A 21,005-nucleotide genomic window follows, 5' to 3' on the forward strand; every position below is an offset into this window, starting at 1 on the left:
GGCATTTTCAAATGGAAATGGCAAAGCATAGTTTATAAATGCACAGGCTAAAATTATGTGTAATTTCAGTGAATGGGAAAGACTGAATAGCAGACAATTGCCTGTGGGGGGTTTTACAGTCCCAGCTGACAAAGAGAATGTCTATACAGCACAGAGCATATAAATCAGCTCCATGGCTCAAAGAAATTATGGGATACATCAATCATCTGCTTTACAAATACGCAGTGAGGCACTCAGTCATTTGTACATCCATCACAGGTCTGTTCTAGTGCCACAGACTTAGTAAATTAATTGGACAAGTCAATATCAAAATCTAAAAACATGTTCTCCTTCTTTTTGAATGCGGGTTCAACACTACTGAAGATAATTAAAGGATTTTTTATTTTAAAGAAACTGTCAAGTGTTTTCCCTGAGGATAGCTACAGCTGGAAAATGATTTATTATTCTTTCCACGGGTTTTCCATAATACCTGAACTGGAAATGACATCCTTTTCTCTCTCTTTCTTAAGTTATTTTTTCTTTTAATATGGTTTTTATCTAGCACCTTTTTGAGCCAGAGATTCAAATGACTTTGCTGACAGTCAGCAAGATGAGAGAAAAGTATTCCTTCCTCCACTGGTGGTAGTAATCCAAAAATACACAGCAGAGTGGGTATGAGGAATCTGGGCCAAACACAGTCGACCAAATTTCTGTTTAATTTTGTTCTATCATGCAAGACAGACAAAACTCATTTCTGATTGTCAACTGGTCAGCCACATGAGGCCAAGAGATTTTCTCACTAGAATTGAAGAATGTTCGGCATTTTTCCAGAGTCCACCTTCTGGTAATACTTAGTATCTGATATCAAAGTGGACAAGACCAGTACAAAAAGCAGTTAGTTTGAAATAATTTTTTCCCCAGTCAGTCAAATGCTGTGCTAGATTCCTTTGGTCTACGAAGGTTCTATTCAGCAGGAGCAACTGAAGTTGCTCTTCTCAACTAGAGTTTGATTTTAATGTTTATTGCCCATCTTGTAATCATTGCTTCAGCTCATTTTGAAGATAATCCCGTGCTTCGCAGTAGATAAACAAAGGAGTCTGTTACGTTGTGTGACAAGGTCATAAAAACAATCTGACAGGCAATTGATACTTCTCTCTTAAAGAGTAACAGCACTACAGATAAAACAAACTCTTTCATATATGTGTTAAGACCACATACAGACAGCTAAAGATCAGATCTGCAAAGTAGCTGAGGGCATCCCCTGGGCAGTTTGTGTCCACCCCTCCCCACCAAAAGACCTCCCATGGCCTGCCTAGGCTGTGCTTTTGAGTATTGACAAGGGCTGGTCTTGTACGCCCTTTCTCTCTAAAGAAATTAATCCCTGACCCCGAAACGTGCTTCTTAAAGAAAACTTAGTTTCTTCCTCTGGCTCCTCTGTGTGCCCTGGTGTGTCTACCTACTCCTGGAAATCCCAGACCAGACAAGACACCCCACGTGCCTTGGTCAGTGCTAGTAACACAGTGAACAATTTTTTTCTCATGTTAGCACTGGAGATGTTGCATTCCTTTGCAGTTTATAAATAGGCATCACTATTTTTCTGTCTAGAAGTTCCAGATAACCTCTTACGTACAATTTTCCTCTTCGCACTGAGAGGTTATAATTGGCAAAGAACTCCATTGTAAACTCATGTATTCTGTAAATCCTATTATATTAGTCAATACAGTGCCTACAATGCTGCTCATTTAAGGTAATTTAATGGAATCCACACCTCAGGACTCCCCAGTGTCTCTTCTCTTAATACAGTGTGCTTGCTCTATGTCTAATTATAGAGTTTCCATTTTGTGAAATCTTTTCATCCTTCTGAATAGCTAGCTCAGGATGTTCTAAAAGAGTTTCTATAATGCACTCTCTAGATTTGACAGATGCATGATAAATCAACTTTTTTGACCATTTGCATTAATGGAAATATAATTATTTTCAAAGCAGCAGTGCAGCTGCACAAAGACTTTGTTTGGCCTATACTATATGACACCATATTAACATTTACCTTTAAAACAAATAGAAACTCTGCTCAGGCTCAAAACAGTCACACTCTCTCAAAATTATTTTGGAGCCTCCCTGAAAAGACATTATTGTTTTTAAAATCCCGTGGTAGTTTTGCATAAGTTGGAGAATTAATTTCATAGGGGGGAAAAAAGTCAAATTTTTCTGAGAGAGCTTAGGGGAATTGTGGAGTAGGTGTCATCTCATCTGATGTCTATAGAAGTCATATGAATCTGGAAGGACTCAGGCCCATGGGAATTCCATAGATTAGAAATGCTAGTTGAAAGGAACTTAAAATGAATCTAACCCTTTTACTTAAGAAATCCTTAAGTGTGAGCTGTCATGTGAAACCATATGGGTTTTGCTTTCCTGTGAAACTAAGATTTTTTTTGCAGATAAGTGGACTTACAGACAGAAGTAAAACCAAAACAACGTATAAATGTGTTAATTCAAATAAACATTTGACATGTGGTGTGGTAGCACTTGACAACATCTGCCTTCTGGAGCAGATTCTATTGCCTACAGTTACATGATTAAATTTTGCACACACCTAAGTGCTTCACAATAGTGCTAAGCAAGCAAATAGAAAAGACAAAAAGAGGCTAGATTTATTTCTCTAAGCCACGAAGAAGGATTAAGAATGGTCTTGAAGAGGATGTGGTAGGATCCACCCTTGCCCTTGAAAGATAAGACAAGCTGATGGAGATGGGGTTCCTCCCACATATTATTACTGAGAGTGTGAAGTGGAAATCAGAGGACTACGATTTAGATAACTGTCAAATCTGTTAGGTGGGGAAGACAAACACCTCTCTGCTCCCAAAGCATCTTCTAACTACATCTTCTAACTACAAGTAACAAGCTTGTCCAGGTGTAAATGGAGGATGCTGTGAATGCCACCTTTTGCAGCTGCATCACTGTTAGAGCATACACAAAACCTTGTAGCTTGCTTGAACCCTGGGCAGCCTTCCTGAAACCCCTTATTTGAGTATTAAGGGGTTGTGGGGTGAAGTGCAGGTGGGAAGGAAAGCTACAGTTCCTGCCTGCTTCCTGTAGATCTCATTCTTGAGAGTGGCCAAATTTTGCCATCAGCGATCCAGCTCTATTCCAAGCAGACTCATGGAAGGCAGGAGAAACAGGTCTGATTTTTATAGGTTGGAAGGACCTGTCAAAACTGGAGCATTTGTTGACAGGCTTGGTCTATTAGATAGAAACAGGGATTGATGCTCTTGAGAAGCTTTTCAAAAGCCACTCTTAAAAGGCAGGAGTTAGATAGCTGATGCTGATATTTCTCCCTCCTCGATTGTCAAGATATTGGCTGTTGTTACTGTGAAGCACCTAGTGCTGCTGAAGAGGTACCTAGACACCAAAAGTTACAGATTACACCCTAGAAGGTTGATGTCTAAAAGCTAGCTTTCATTAAGATTATGATGTTTGGTTTCTTAAGGATTTTTTTTTAATCTAGCCCTCAGGAATTGAAGCTCTTTGAGAGATAAAGATATTTTGGCTTAAAAAGCTCTCCTTTCATCAAAACAATTCCCCAACCCCCAAGATACATTTACTGAAAGAAAAATATAGCTACATGCAAAGCCAAATGCATACAGAAATGCAACACAATCCTTTTTTCTACATAATAAATGACAGCTACTGAGGGAATGGCTACAGATGAAAAGAACAAACTAGCTTTCTTTTCAAAACACCAAAGGGAAACACACGGAACAATGAAACTGTTGAATAAACTCTGTCAAGATAAATATCATATATCTGAAAAGTACCTTTACAATCCAATTACTATAACTGGAAGAATTTCAGACATCTGTGTACTTCAATCACCAGGGTTTGGTGGGGTTTTTTGTGTTTCTTTTTTTTTTTTTTTTTTTTGTCAAAATTGGAAGTCCAGGGTTTTTCTGTTTAGTTTTTAGTTCCAGCTGTCTCTGAGGGTGGCTTTTGTTTTTCAAATTCAGCATGTCAGCTAACTATGCTTATTATATTTCTGATGTGTCAAAACCAGCATTTAATACCAATATTTGGATTGATTCTGAACATTGATACTGTCGAAGTTCCACCCTGATAAAGCACTGCTTAATACTTTCTGCAGCCTATAGTTTTGGGGTGGACTCTGAAGATCAGGATCTGGGGATTCATCCCTAGAAGGCATAGATACACCATAAATGATTTTTTATGCTCAGGCAGTTCCTCCATCACAATGTGCCTCTTCTAGGGTCCTGTGCATTATAGGCACAACTGGAAGAAAAAACTCAAGTGCAAATCTGTCATTTCCTGCTCTAGGTACAGCCACTGCCACGGTTTCAGTCCAAGGCTTTGTCTGCATTTGGTGGGGCATTTCACACCCAATTGAGAAGACAATCTAATCACAGATCTGGCTCCTCCGTGCCCTCTTAGGCTTGCCTGTGGTGGCAATGTTTGCAATCTTTGGCCCCTTTGTCCTCTTACAGCTATGGAATTGCTGCAGTAGTCTGTGAATCTGTGTCGCAGTAGTCTGTGAATCTGTGTTTTTACCACATTAGCACATGCTGAAATCTGTACTGAATCTACGCTTGCCCCAGTCTATAACTGCAGGAGCACAGGAAAAAGGCAATTTGGACACTTTCCAAGCCTGTTGCTGCAAAACTCAGATTGTATCACCGCCATGGATGCCACTAGCAGCCTGATTCTTCCTTACATTTCATTCCAGCAATACTGAGAAGAGGGGAAATAAGACCGGTAGGAATATTTACGGATATATAAGCCTATACAGCTTCCTTTATGAACTGTCAGCAGGTCATCAGAGGACATTGTTCCTTTAAGTTTTGCAAAGAACTTTAAGGAGGAAAATAAAGGTCTGGTGCCTTCATAGAACATTCGTCAATATTACTTTTCTTTCGATGAAACTGCTGTGTATGCTTAGTTTTGATTTTTCAGTGTCTTGGCAGCAGTCTTGTGGTGAGGCTGATAGTAACAGACTTGCTCAATTCTGTCACAACCTCAAAATCTGTTTGGCTCTAACATGATTGTTGCCAGTTTTGGGTGGGTTGGGATCATATGCTATCATTTCACTAAGAATGTTGTTTCAATTTCTTTGAGGGAGAACCATAGGCTCTTCTTGGACCAAAGCCACAATTCATAAGTCAATTAACCCTGCTGATGGTCTTAGTGATAAAGATGGACCAGTGCTTATGTTACATCTGCTTTAAAGTTTTGTGGACAGCTGGAAAGGAAAAGACCTACATGCTGAATAAATCTTTTGGAGGAATGGAAAAACTGAATCTCTGACTCTAACCACAAGTGGGAACTTTCTTAAGAGAGATATGTAGCTATGAACCAGCATTCCCACTTCTGATTAGGAGTGCAAGCAAATACTTGTACTTTGAAAGCAGGAGCAACTGTTTTTCAGAGTTGCAGTGACTGTTGACACTTACAGGTGTGTTAAATATTTTCCTATTTAACAAATCCCATTTTTCTTGACGCTATGACCAGAGATAAAGTGAATTGGAAGAGAAAGTATTAACACATCCAGCAGTCCTGTTTTGGTGCTTTTATGATTTGAAATAAGCAGTGAAATGTACCTTGTTCTTTCCTTACCTCTCAAAACATGGCTAAAGACAGTTCACAGCAGCAGAGGCTAAGGACCAACACCATGCTCAGTGGACATGCAAGCGGCTGGATGTTTAACATTTAACTTTCAGCCAGCCCTTTTGTGCAAGATCAAGTCTTGTTAACGATGACAGCATCAAACTGTCAAATGTTCAGAACTATCACTGTTTGCAATTACAAAGCCAGACTGCAAGGACCATGCAGGCCCTATTAATTCCTTCCTTACAATCTGCATTGTGGATTGCAAAATTTGGTTTAAATCTGATTTAAACCAGGTTTCAGTCAAACAGGATATTGCTGCATGGCTGACCAGTGCAAAAAACATCCATCGAGATAAGAATGATGTTCATACAGAACTTTATGGTTTAAGTCCCTCGATTTAGTTTTTGGGTAGAATGAAGTTTTAGAGTTTCATTCTACCTAATGAGCTGCATGAGTTATTCAGCCACTTTTGTCTCCCGTCAGGAGAGCCAGAAGAAACCCACTGATAAGAGCTAATCATACCCTTCACATAGCAGTAGCCTATTCATTTAAGTCACTTCAGTGTCTCTACCTGAAATGGTGAATAATAATCACCGCCCTCATTATCAGGCCAGCATCACTCACCTCCACCACCTCTTGCAAAATATGGGTGTAGAATAACACGGGCTTGTCATAGTTGCATATGATTCCACTTCAAGTTTTGCACTCACACAGCATACAACAGTGGCATTATTTAGACATCCATTTACATTTCCTATACAGCTTTCCTTCATTTCTTCCTCTGAGCATTTATGCAACAACCATTGCAACTATAAATTAACATAAGTAAAAAGGTACATATTTTGCTAATTTACTTTCTTTCCCTGAAGATATTTGTAACAGAGGTCTCAGTCCTGAAGGTAGAGTGAGATTTTTCATTGTTTTAAACAGAGAACAAGACTATTTCTTCACTATGTCACTGAGTTGTCAGAAATTAATGGAAATATAATTTCAAGTATAGCACAGGTAGACAATGACTCTCCAAAACCATTTTGCTTCTAACCAGCCTCATTTCCTTTCCATTTTCAGGTCAAATGATTCCTTAGCAGTGAATAAGAAAGGGAGAATGATCAGGCACTTTAAAAAGAAAGGGTCAAACCTAAGTACAGTAGACAATCTTTTCTGGTAATAATATGTTCTTGACCTTGGTGCCACAGGACTGAGCTGCAGTATTATGAAAATATCAACAGTTCCCAGTCAATAGGACATTGAAGCTGTCCCTAGAGCAAGTGACATTTGGCTTCCTCAGGGTATGAACATCTCAGGCAATGGGAATGCATCAGGGCAGTTGGTGAGTGCACCACACACTTGCTGCTGGTGGGTCCAGGTACATTTCAGCTCCTCCTGCAGCCTCACCTTCTGTTCTTCAGTCAAGCATATCTGCCCTGTATGAAAAAGTTTATGTTCCAGACAAGATTAAAGGATGTGCCAGCCAGCATCCTTGTACACAGGGACTGAGATGACTGTAGGGAGCTCCCCGCCACTGCCAGCACCAACACTGCGCAGGGCTAGGGGACACGAGAGGGATTAGGCTATGGTGGAAAAAGAAACCTGATGAATACCAGGAAGATTTATAGGTCTCACAGAATCCCTCAGGTAAATTGCTTCTGATTTTCTCAACAGCTGTAAATCTCAGCTCTGATATGTGGACCCTGCACACATCAGAGCTATTATCCTTTACCTCTTCTCACCAAGCTGCCAAGACCTGGAGCTGTGCTGCAACAAAACTAATTATCCAGGACAAATTTAGCCCTTTCCCCGAGTAATTCACCCCTGTTTCTGAGCAAATCCTATATACATGAAGTTTTGAGGGCTTGCTAATCCTATTGGCAGGATTTCAGATCCACTGTCTCACTTAACCGAGTTTCATTTCCCTTTGTACCTGAATACATGGCAGAACTACAAGCCTTGGAAAAAGGATCCCCAAGTGCTTGATAAGCATCAACAAAAGAGGCAGAAAAAAAGGGTTTCCATGTTGGTATAAACTCCACTGTATGTGTAAAGTGATTGTCATACTTATGTAAGAATGTATTAGGGGATATCACTTCATCATGAAAATGAATTGGAGGATTGGAAAATAAAGCCTATTCCAGATTCTTTGAACTGAGATTTGAGTTTGAACAAACCTTCAAACTCTGTGCTATTTAGATTTTCCATCTGTAAAATTGAGATAATCATCCAATTAATCCTTAGGCTCAGTACTTCAAGATGCCACATATTATCAATTTTCCCTGCCTCATGGAAGGCATACATCACTGCATGAGTGGTCACTGCTTTTCTTTCTTCTCACATACAGAAAAATACAGAACAAAGCAATATTGCAACCAGTTTTTTATGCTAGTGCCTAGGACAGAGTGAGGATATAGTCTAGAAGGTCTGCAAACTGCCTACACAATAAGCACATGTAGTATCTGAAGCAAAATCCAGGCATATCTTCTCCTTGGCAATAAGTGCTGTGTGACTGAACAGCCAGAGAACAATTATCACTGTGGGCAGATGTGATTGCTGCCGAGACGTCTCACTTGCTCATCCATGGAAAAATGCTCCTTGCTCAGGCCAGAAGAAATTGAAAGGAAGCTGGGAGCATGCAAGGTTCATTGATTATTTCTGAGGGTTCACAACCCATGGCAGAGAACTAGTTCAGACAGATTGGGAAGTGTCTCCAGCATTTGCCCAAATCTTTAACCAAAGTTGAAGTGAATTCAGGTAACATTCACTTTCCTGCATTAACTGTTTGTAAATGAGAGTGGGATAATGTGCAAGTGAATGACTTTGCTGTGGTTAGAGATGGCAAGGACCAGAAAATACAGTCTTATGACACTTTGAGTCTGATTCCTGGGAAACAAGGAAGTATAGCCTTGGAAGGTATCCATAGGTCTGAGGGACATGTGAACATGTGGGAACTCTGCCCACTCAACATGCCTTGTTCATTGTGAGTGTTGTGTCAGCTCCATATACAGATACATTTTTATGCCACTGTTTACTTTAAAGTTAAATTCAACACTCAAAATTATTTCAGGCACATTTTATAATTTTTATTATAGCATACAAAGCATTAGTTTCTTTGTGACAGTTAAATTGTAGTCTTTAGTTTGACCTCCTTAAGTCTACATAAAAAGAGAAAAATGGCAATAAGTCCCATTTTTGGATAGTCTAGACATGATCTATGTTTCTATTACACCTTGTCTTATCTTGGAAAATACAGACAATGTTAATTAAATGGGAGGTTTTTTTCTGAACTTGATTTAGGATATAGGTACATATTATTGTGAGTCAACTGGAAGGGCTCAAATTTATAGCTCTGTTTGCCACTTTGTAGGAACTGTGTGTGTTTCTCCCTTGTGTCAAACAAAAGATTGTTTAAGCCTGGATGAGAGGGCCACGATGATGACTTCATCAAAAACAAATTTGAGAGGCAACTTGACCGTGGCCTACAAATATCTTCTGACGAGCAGCTACTTGTAACATAAAGCTCTTCAAAGAAAAGATATAAAAGCACCCTGTGACTGGAAGGTCAAACAAAAGCAGTCAATAAGAAAGAAAATGAAAAAAATGTTGAACAAATAACTCATATATAAGGAAAGGTGGATTTTACATCACTGGAAATCCTGAAGTTCAAACCAGGCATAAAATGCCAGAGGTGAGGGGGGTGAGGTAGCAATAAACCTTACAAGATTCTGTAGCCACATTATGCAGAATATCAGACAAGATCATTGTACCATCTGCTTCAGACTCTACAGTTAGGTACCTGAATCTCCACTCCATTCAGCATTGTCTGGTCTCAAGATTCCTATTCAGTCCCATGGAACAAAATACAGATACAAATCTGAACCCAAAGTCAAACTCTTTCAAAATCTGAGGCTAGAAACTTTGGATCTCATATCTTGGCTTTAACGAATTTTTAAACTAAGAAAGAAAAATGTAGCTTTTAAAAAAATGTTCTATTCAATGCTTTTATTCCCACCATCTGACATAAATAAAGATGTTAGCTGTTTTATAATGATCAGTCCAAATAACACTTACATGCATTATTTGGACTAGTGTAGTTCTACTGTAGAAAAAACACTGATGAAATTTCATGTAAGTATAGGTAAGAAAAGTGCTGATTTTCACTGCTGCTTGTCCCTTGACTTTGTTTTCTCAAGAGGGAGGATTCTTTCACTGACTGAACAGGTGACATAGCTACAGCATGCTGTACATTCATAATAAATTGCTGTCTGATGCAGCATTTACACTGCACTGCAGGTTTGCAGTTTCATTGTTCCCAGGACTCTGTCCTGTAAACCACAACACAGTCCTTCCTCCTGTTACATCAACCAGTCCTATTCACACTGATCTGGCTCTCAACATCATCAAATTCAGCTCTGGGTTGCACTGTTGAAGGCAATGAATCACAAAAGCTCTGATTCACAGAATGTTGTTCAGTTATGACCCTGAGCTTTAGGCTGGGATAAGGTCCTTGGTTCAAAAACACAGTTAACCCAGTGCCAAATTCAGTTAGCCCAGTCTGCCCTTCTGCAGAAAAAAGGCATCTTCTGTCCCCTGGCAATGGTCAAGAAACCTCTGGAAGAGGGTTATGTGGTTATGTTTTTGCAGGTTAGATGTGACCTACTCCAAATAGCTTGGACTTGTACAGATTAGCTGCGAGTTTTACAATATCTTATGCATCTACGAATGCCAGTAGATCCTTGTACTCTACTTTAACTGAGTTTTTAGTCCACCAGTAATATAATTTTCTCCCTTCCCTGATAATCTTAATTGAACAAAACATTGCCACAAATAATAAGGTTTCTCACAATTTGACAACTGTCAAGGCAAAAGCATGATATTTATTGAAAATAAAAGTTGGAGTTGGAATAAAATATTGCTTTAATGAAATGAGGACATTTTTCCCAATAACTAACAGAAATGTTCGATACTTTTTTTGCAATACAGCTAAGACATGATAGGAATTTATTTGAATAAATCAGTAACAAGTTGAAGAACGTTATTGTTTTCAGTCTTGGTAATTCTTCATGGAAGACCATCCTTCAGATCCTACTGGGGTATCTATATTGTAGCTGTCCCACAAAAAAAAATATTTTGCACACCTAGAAAACTCTCTTCTCCTGAGAGATAAATAAAGACACCTCCTGCCTTTGCTGCTCTGTGCTGTGTGTTTATGGCAGCAATAGCCCAGGGAGCTGTGCTGGCAGCCATGGGCACCTGCAGCTCGCTGGTCCCAGGACTGGCACCCTTTGCAGAGATACTGTGCAAGGATGCATCACTGTGTGGAGAAACACAGAGCTTGGAGAAACAGCATTGCAGCACAGGAAATGCCTTTCTCTCAACTTTGCAGCTCACTTGATTATGGCCCTGTGATGCAGCACTATCAAATCAAATCATGGCTGGTTTATGGAAATCTGCATTACTGCTTTTTCCACACAGGGGAAGAACTTAGACTTCTCATGTTTTTTCAAACAGCTATGTAAACCTCTGAATATTCTTTCATAGGCAGGCTGGGAGAACCTGCTAGTGAGAAGCAGCACCTGTAGCCATGTTCTGGTCCAGGCAACTTCAGATTCCAGACTCACCAGGGGTTCTTGCTTTGGACACCAGCATGGAGACATCTGGTCTGTTCTCATTTCAGAAACTGCAGATGACTGTGGCCACCAGCAGTGGTGACAGCCCTTCCTAGGCACTAGGGCCAGTGGTGGTGGTCTTGGCAGATGTTTTGGACTTTCACTCAGACAACACCACTGAGACTTCAGCAGCGTTGAAGCAGCCGTGCCAAGAGAAGTGTGGATGGCTCCCATTAATTTCAATGGGTAACTGGCTGTTATGACTGACTGCAGAAGTTTTAGCCACCAACTTTATGACTCTTTTAAGTTTAGGTGAGCATTTCACAAACACAATCCACAGAGCTAATGCATGCTTGGCCTTGTCACATTCTGATGTTGTCCTCATTGGAAGAGATCGTCTACAGGAACGAAGATGGAAATCCAAACACATTAATTGTCATAATGAATTCAGGGACTTATTTGTGTAATTGGGAACCTCAAGCAAAACCAGGATATTCATCGTCATCTGAGTAGCAAAAATATGCTGGATCCTGAGGCTGTGTTTTGCTGAATAAGGTAGATCCTCTACAGGACTCCAGACAACAGCAATGAAAGCAGACAGTTTAATAAACGGGTATCATTTTGTATCAATGAGAAACATCTTTTCTTTCTAATATAAAGCGTTTGTGGTATTTAGTCTAGATAATATATTCTGCTTCCACTGTTGGTATTGATGTCCTTTCAAGTGAACAGAATATGAAGCTAATAATGAGCTCTTGCTGTTAAGATGTTCAGCAATGAAATAATTAACAATGTTGATGTATAAATTAGGTTTCAGAGTTTAAATTGCCTTTGAAAACCACATTTCTCTGGCTCTTGGTTCAGCAGAGCAGGTGAGGACTGGCTGAAAGCTAAACAGCAGCAATCTCTCTACAAGCACATGCATTACAGTCACAGGTCACTTCTAGACCAGCAGTGCTACCTGCCTTACTAACATTGGTCAAAGAGTAAAATGTCTTCTTTAAACTGTCTTCTTTCTGCCTTTTTTGGTGCTCTCCACCCCTGGTACCTCACTGTGTACAGTGAAGAAATGTGGACCCCACATCACAGGAGGAAGCAATTTCTCCAGGTCTCAGCTCCTTTGGGGCTCCCACAATCACAGAATCATAGGATGGTTTGGGCTTGAATGGACCTTAAAAGATCATTTAGTTCCAACTCCCCTGTGATGGGCAGGGCCACTTCCCACTAGACCAGGTTGCTTGGAGCCCCAGCCAACCTGGCCTTGAACTCTTCCAGGGATGGGGCACCCACAATTTCTCCAGGCAACTTGTTCCCATGTCTCAACACCCCCACAGTAAATAATTTCTTGATAATATCCAATTGAATCTATCCTCTTTCAGGATAAAACCATTCCCTCTTGTCTTGTTACTACATGCCTTTGCAAAAAGTCCCTCTCCAGCCTTCCTCTTGGGCCCCTTTATGTACTGAAAGCTGATACAAGGTTTCCTCAGAGCTTTCTCTTCCCCAGTCTGAGCAACCCAACTGTGTCTACCCACAGTCACTCTTGTATGAATGTCTGGATGCCCTCCACCTTTCCCATAGTGGCTGCCATGAGAAAGATGAGCTTTTTCAGAGTATCTCATGAAGTACTTGAATTTCAACAGCCTTTCCCATTCCTTTTCCCACATGAAGAATGGGTAGCCAATTCTGCCTACCCTGTCTCCTTACCAGCCTTTATTTTAGGGGTGGTCTCCAGGCTGACGACACACCAAGAGGCATCACAGCTGAAAAGAACTGTGTGCCTAGGTCAAAAGGAGCAGAGAAGGAAGTGATACAGTTGCTATTTTATTAAGCATTATAAAGACTGACATCCTTTTACTTTCTAAAACAAGATAAAGCAGGATCATGCAATTAATGACATATTTGCCCAAAATATATAAAGCACTGAACATTAGCCAAAATCAGTACTTCAGGATAAGTGTTGCTTGCACTGACATATGAACTTCTACTTCCCTTTATCTTCTTCCAATGACAGTGAGACTGAGGAAAATTCAAAACATAGTCTGGTGCTGTTAAACTCTGCTTCAGAGAAAGAATTTCCAACTTAGTTTACCTCTTGCAAACTAAAGGATGTAGTTTTCCACAGCTGATTCCTAGGACAAGGCTTAGTGGGAGCAGTTCCTCTCACCTGGGCTGTTGATCTTTCAGGGTTCCATTGTTGGAGTACAAGAAATGAGGGAAGGGAGAAGTTGTACTTTGTGGTATGAAAAACTAGCTGGTTTATATACTGTATTGTATGGATATTGTTTTATAGAATTGAATTACTGAATTGGGAGTATGTGAACATAATCCAGGAAAGCATACAAAAGAAACATTCTGCATACAAAGGGGCTCTTCTCAGGCAGCCACAGGTTTTGAGAACCTCAACTGAAATGGAAGCATAGACATAAAAATGTCTATGGAAGGTGTGAATAAAGTGTCACTGTACATACAGAAAATTCTGAGGAAATCAAGGGTGAAAAAAAGTAAATTAACAAAATTATTGAAATGGATGCATTTGTTAGCAATATCATACACAAGTAAAGTGGGCACACTTAGTGCTAATGGAGTTCCACAAGCTATTTCAAACTAGGTTTCTTATCCATTCATGTCACTTCCGTACCTGTTGTTCTCTGCCTTTCACAAGATGTAATGCTTTTACCTTCCATCCCTGCCATGGAACACAGAAGTGTTTCTGGCTCTGGCCCTGCAGACTGGCACGCTCTGGAGTGCGGTCAGGTTGTTGTCAGCTCTGTGACTTCCTGGCATTAGCCCGTCATGACCACACAAGGGTGATGCTGCTGCAGTGTCAGTGTCTGCTGTGAACCCTCCCTCTGTCAGCAGGAACAGACTTCACTCCCACCCAGAGCTGCTCCTGGTTGATGGATACACTGGCGATCCAGGTCCCTTGATAAAAGCCCCAATTGCCTTTGCTTGCACATGCAGGACATTGTGTTGCATGAGGTGAGGGAGAGACCTATCTGATGCCCCAGGGAGTCACTGCTTTTAGTGCACTGTTCCCCTTCTCCTCTTTAGTATCAGTTTAGCATGAGTTTGCTTGCATGAGAGTCTTTCCATGTGCCCATCTGTACAACTTTACAGACTTTTACTTTTGCAAACTTTGGCAGTGATGCCTCTTGTTTCATGGCAGGGTAGCCAAATGTTTCTTCTTTTACTGGACTCTATTAAGTGGCAGAGTTCAGAATTTGCAGCTTTCAGCATCCAAAGTGTGAATAGTATTGCTCATGGACATTATGGACTCAACACTTCTGTCTTTGACATGGTGGCTCTGCCCATGTGTACTGATTTGTACATACAAAAAGATGTGCTTTTCTGTAAGGGTAGATCCAGGTCTAGAGTTTGCTTTTTCTTAAATGCTTTTCCCTGTGTTTTCTGAGCTTGTTTTTCTGGGCATTATCACAGTTCTGCCTGGAATGCAATAAACTTTCTCTCTTCTCTCTCTTCATCTTGCACCTAATTCCTATTCCTTCTTTCCCACAGTCCCTCTGACTCTTTAACCAAGGAGTTCTACAGTAGCCAGAACAGTGGCTGTCCTGGATGCCTATTTCTTCCATACTGTTTGTCATGTACTTATATGAATAAAGACAATGAGAAATATGCAATCCGAAGAACAAATCACTTTTTCAATGTCTTGCAATCCTGTGCATCCTCCAGAAAGCTTCACGCCTGTTTAGAGTGTGTGTAATGGGGACGAAGTGCCATTTGAGTTGGGACTCTTTTGAATGAAAGTATTTCTAGAACTAACAACACAAACTGCACAACTGAAAACTCTACATAAGCAACCCACCAGAGCTCCAGACCCATGCTGACAAACTACTCAATCTGTCAGGATTGCAGACTTTGAGAAAAGTCCATTTGTATGAGGAAGTATTTAAGTTTTGATGCTAGCAAGAAAACTTCTGTCTTTGGACACCAGAGCTCTTTACCAAAAGCCAAAAGTTCCGTGGGAATTATTTACCTTGTTCTTCTGCAGCACCTTATTTCTGTTTGACTGCTGCTTCCCATGCTAATGCTGGAAGCAGTGTTTCAGTAGGATGGACAGCCTGGGAAGTACTTTGGGGCAGATAGGGCTGGCAATGGTGTAATCCTGTTGACTGGCTTCACCCTCACACTCCGGTTATCACCCAGAAACAGCACCACTGAGGTCAGAGTTTTTATCAAAGTGGTGACAGAGGATAGTCACAACCCTAGTTCTCAGAATTCTTCCACAGCTCTGATTGAAATCTCATGTGTGAATAAGAGCGGTCTAGAGGGCAAGCAGTTAGAGGCACTGCAATGGCAAGGATGAGGATGAAGTGTTAATCAGGAAAGGGAACAGGTGTCTGCAGATCCCACACTGTGAAGGGATTGCACCTGTGCATCCCCTACACCAAATCCCTGCCCTGTTGAGGTTCTACCTGCTGTGAAAGAAAGTGGGCAAAGTAGCTCTCTGCAAACAGTTCCATGCTAGGAGACAGACCCTCTGGGGCCCTGCCCACCATTTCCTTTCCCTTCCTCTACCTCTGCAGGGCCAAGGCAGGAGGATGGGGCTGGACCATCTGGTCCACAGTGTAAAAACAACATGCACACTTTGAATGGAAAAACGCAATTCAAAATACAGTGACTCACAGGGCCCTTTTCTTTTCTGAAAGATCACAGTACCTCACACTTCATAACTTTACCCCTGATTATAGAAACAGCTGGAGAAGGGCCTTGCACTGTTGCTTGAAATGCACACTTTAGACTGAAAACAATTCTGGTCTTAAGTGTTGTAAAGCAGAATCCACCTCAAAAGAAAGCCCTCATGACCTGATGTATTTATTCCCTCTGTGTTTTTCAGATGAAGGAGGCCCAGAGCAAAGGAGATTCGCTGCCCAAGGCGGAGCCCAGGAGCCTTTGGGGTGGTGAGGACACAGGTACGGGTGGTGTGCAGCAGGGTGGGCAGTGGGGCTGTGTCTGATGCGCCTCAATTCTGAGCTGCAGTGCTTTGTCTCCAGGCCAAGCCTAATTGAAGGATGTTTTTCATGTCAAAATGAGACACAGGCTCTCACCCACTGAGCGTTTGCTGGGCAAAAACAACAACTGCCTCACTTGTGTGCATGGCCAGAGCACACAATGTGCTGCACACAGGCTCTAGAGGAATTATGCCATGACACAGTGAGGAGAAACAACAGAATTCCAGTAGATCTGTTTAATGGGCTGTCAGACATGTTTCAGCATTGACCCATGGTGTGAGCAGAGCTCTCGTTAGCTACAGCAAGAGTCCTGTGAACGCATCTGAGGGCAAAAGTGGCCACTCAGTGACCCCATGTCTGTATGCAGGAGAACAGAGCTGTGCACAAAGAGAAGCCTCGGTAGTTTTGGCATAGATAGAATAAATTATGTTGAGCTCACATGAGTTCTTCTTACTCTGTCTCCTTTATGTCTTGGAGTTCTGCTTTTTTGGAGGGATGGGGAATTTTTTTAGTGTACTTTGTTTGTCTTTATTTCCCTTTGCCTAATCATAAGCTTAGATATTATTTACATATGGAAAGTATACCAGATTAACTTGGATTGTTGGTGCTGTGGTGGGATGACATGTCAGAACTGCATTTAAGCCAAGAAAAAAATTACCCCTAAAAATGCTGTGACTACACAGTGCAAATGTCCCAGTAAACATAAACTGCTCCTAACACGATAGTAGATGTCTGATCCTGAAGCAGATTTCACTTGGATTTTTAGGGATTTTCTTCCTGCTTCCTTTGCCATTTTTGCAACTGTCCCCCTGGGAAAAATCCCAGAAGCCTCTGTCCCCATTAGGAGGAAATCTTTTACTTCCTTGCTTTGATTCTGAATGCTTAATGCTCTTAGTTAATTCCCCTGACCTATAACCAGTCTTGGCTTCTATGCATAGACATTAAATCCTGATCTAGATGATAAACTTTTATGAAACAAGTTAAGAAATACATATAATTAGCTAAACACGCTCAATCAGTCATGAGATCTCACAGTAGTGTGTGAATGTTGCAAATTACACTGATTCCTAAGCAGTGGTAGCTATAGCTATAATAATTTTTTTTTCCCAAAAATACAGGAGTCCACCTAGGGAAGCTGATTTAACTAATTTGAGTGGTGTTTTCTTCTGCCTGAAGTGCACTAAACCAGTGATTACCCCACTTTGAGCTACGTGTGCAGTGGGAGAGCTCTTAATGTCCTTTTTCTCACTCCTGCTCTCTCTTCACTAGCATGTTATTGTCTTCTCAGTTAAGTCCACAGCTGGCTACACATGAAACCACATCTGGGGAATGACCCAGTTAAAAATACAGTATTTAGGCACCACTTCTGGGCAGTGGTGATGAGATGGGGATGCTGGCTGCTCTTTTTCTTACCCATGTTAATTGGGTATCCAGGCTAATTTCAGTTAAAGCAGAAAAAGTGCTCACGGCTCTGGGACCTCGTCCCAGAGTAGTTGAAGTTTAAGGGCTCTTCTGCCAGGACACAACTGCCAATTGTAAAGATTAGAGTTTCATGCCCATGGCATTTCTCAGTTTAATGAAACATCAGCTTTTTTTCTACTTTTCCCTCATCTTTTCCAATAAAGCCCTATTTCCAGACACAAAAGCTAGCTCAATTAAAAATGTGATGAAAGTGCTCTAAAGGCACAGCTTGAAATTCAGCTTTGCAACTTAGAGAATTATTTTACATTTGATTTTTCTTTTAATGCATTAATTTATACACTACAACATGCTAGCAGATCAAAGGTCGAATAAAGTTAATATACCTGGCTCTCTATGTGTCATACTGAACTTGCACTAAAAAAGAAATGTAACAGTCTGGATTGAAGACATGGGAAGTCCTTCCAGATTTACCTGCAGGACAACCTTGAGCTGATCCTTCAGCCACTGGTGTCAGGCAGGAAACAGAACTCCATGGAGACTCAGATGCTGCAATATGGAAGATCTGTGATGACCTCACGTTCTAAATTTTTTGTGAAAAATTGTGCTTCCAGTACTTGTAGCTCTAAAGAATTTTTCTCAAATAAAAACCAAAATCATAATTTCCCCTGACTTCAGATCCCTGCAAAGGGGGTGGTACTGTCACAGTTGTCACTGTTTCTTGTGACAAAGAACAGACAGCGTTCTTCTGACTTACAGGAGAGCTGGCTGAGGAGGAGAAGAATCAGTCCATATCTGTGTCCTTTTCTCTCTCTTGACTATGAAGGAGGGCTGGATGAGCTGGGTTTAACTTATTCTTGGAGATATTCGGTAGTGGGGAATCCCCCATGTCCATTTCCTTGGACAGCCCATGCAGACATAACACAGAACTAAGTATTTGTGGGGTTTAACACTTTATTTGTTTTTAATTTGCATCTTTTCTCATTGATTTACCAGACTTACCAGACCATATGGTAAAGGAGGTCAGCACCAAACTGGCCAAACCAGAGCCCTGGATGATTTCTTCCAGAGTGTAGCATTAGGTGAGGTTTCCAGAGGATCTGCTACATTGCTGCAGTTGTGGGGGATGAAGGCAAGGGAAGGCAAGAAGATGAAAAAGACATCACTGGAGAAAATAGCAGGGTGATGAGGAGATACCATATCCAGATCTGATCTTTTCTCTTGCCCTAACATTTCCTTCACAGTATCCCTTCCAAACAGTATGCAAATTGTCTTTATTATGTTTGAGGTCCTGTTATGGAACATGCAGATTCCAGCAGGAATCTACATTTTGGCAAGACCTCCAGGCCTTATAGGAGAGTGTCATATGTTTGAAAAACAGCACAGGAGTCATCATCTACAAGTTTTTTGTGTGTTATGGACACAGCTAAATAATAAATTGTTGCAAGAGTAATAGGGTAGAGCTCCAGGAAAATGTGGTACAGAACAGAAGCTGAGTGTCAGGGGTATCCTGGTTGTTCATTTCCAGTGATTGGCTCCTGCCCAAGGAGAACTATTGCTTTGAATTTTACAGACATTGAAATAAGCTAATTAAAAAGGTCATATTGAATGAAGACCCACAGGAAAAGATGCTATAATTTTCTGTCTTTTCTTATGTTGCTTGTAGAAGTGACCTTGACAGTGGGCATGTGCTTATGTTGCTTACTTACAGGGGAAAAATACAAAGTTTTTCTTCAGCAGTGGTAGCCCAAAGTTTCTCTGTATTATATTTTTCTGCAATACATTTTGCAAGAGAAATCAGTGTGGCTGCACTTCTCAAAGGGTGAGTGAGGTTTGTCCAGGAAAGATTTGTCCCTAACCAAGGCAGAATACAATGCATGTTGGAATCCATCAGCCCTTAGCAGTACAGCACAAACGGATCAAGTAACAGAACAGCCTGACTGAGGGGACTTTTCATCCTTTTCACACCAATGCTAATGCCCTGAGGTAAATGTTTCAGAAGAGAGAAGAGCTAGCTAAGGCTTGCTAAGCACTAGCCCCTGATTCCCTTTCAAGGCCCCAGGATAGAGCAGGCTGTCCCCAGATTGCCTCAGGAAAGGGTTGAAAGCCTCTTCAAGGACACCTTCTGCTTCTTCAGCTCCTGCACAGGAGATGAGAGACTTCTGTTCATGTGGAGAAGAAACTATGTTTTAAACTTTTCCATGTAAACTGTGGCAATGACTGATGTCTAAGACTGTTGGAAAACCTCAGAAATCTTCCCACTTCTCAGGAATTTGTGGACTAAGGGGTGTGATCTCAGTCAGTGGTATACATTCATTTTAAATTGTTTTAGCAATCACAATGCTCTTTGATACCCTCTGTAGTCTCAAGAAGATACTTTTATATGCTTTATCACTTCTCAGAAGGTGATTTGTAAATCTGTTCAGTGGTGAGGGAAATTAATTAAAAGCCTTTTATTGTAATCAGAATTTATTATGGTCTAGCAAAATTGCTTAGTTTACCTGAGATATGCTATCATTTTCATTTAGTCTATCACATCATTCCAACAGCATTGTCTTGAAATAATTACTGAAGAAGACAAGCTCTCATCTGTGTAAAACACAGCAGCATAAACTTATTTACTGCGAATTAAAACAGATGGAAAATTGCTGTTGCTTTTAATATGGCTGGACAAAAAATAAGATTGCAAATCTGTTAAAAGAAAACGCAAAACTGTGGCTTACAATCTGTCCTAGACAAAGTATTTACAGCACCCCAGTAAAAATAAGTGAATTTATTCATACCAAGGAATTAGAAACTTTAAAAGAAACACCTCTCCATAAAATACCATTGGATGCCTGTAGACAGCCCCAGGGGAAAAAAAATAATCGAACAAAGATTTCATTGGAATAACTCAGAGAAAAGACACAAATATTGAAACAACAAATAAAGCAGATTCATTCTAGAAGCACACCTATACCTCACTATGTGGATGTGAATCATCCCACTAAAACTAAGAAGGCTACTTGTCTACCTAAAAATAAAAACCAGTGTCTGCACCAGTTTGTAGAACTGAGAGTATACATTCTAACACAGAGTGACCTGCCATGGCCTGGGCTCTATGGATACCCTTTAAGCTCGAGACCAGCCTGGCTGTGGGGACAGAGATATTTCTTCATGCACATAAACTTTTTTCTTCTAGGTCTGTTGGTACATAACAGATGTATCAGAATTCCAACACAGTTTTAACAACAGAAAGTACAGGTTCTGCTCTGCTGGGCACACTTCCTGGGCTCTCAGCATTGTGCTCTGCCTGCACATCTTCCAGCACTCGCACAAATGTAGATTTGAAAGGGAGTAAAAATTGAAGGCACACTATCTGCATGAGATGTATTTCACTTAAAGCAAGAGTTGGAGGTATTCTCCTTATTACCAGAAT

The 21,005-nt window shown here is 40.8% G+C and overlaps 1 protein-coding gene across 1 annotated transcript in view; it reads left to right on the forward strand.

Moving 5' to 3' along the window:
- Nucleotides 1-21,005, forward strand: part of SGK1 (serum/glucocorticoid regulated kinase 1) — a 70,308-nt gene that overhangs the window by 29,845 nt on the left and 19,458 nt on the right. Inside the window, exon 3 of the mRNA XM_030945512.1 lies at nucleotides 16,054-16,129. Coding sequence (XP_030801372.1) covers nucleotides 16,054-16,129 — 76 coding nt within the window. The remainder of the gene's footprint in view (nucleotides 1-16,053; nucleotides 16,130-21,005) is intronic.

The sequence above is a fragment of the Camarhynchus parvulus genome, chromosome 3 (genome assembly GCF_901933205.1).
Source record: "Camarhynchus parvulus chromosome 3, STF_HiC, whole genome shotgun sequence".
NCBI classification, from domain to species: Eukaryota; Metazoa; Chordata; class Aves; order Passeriformes; family Thraupidae; genus Camarhynchus; species Camarhynchus parvulus.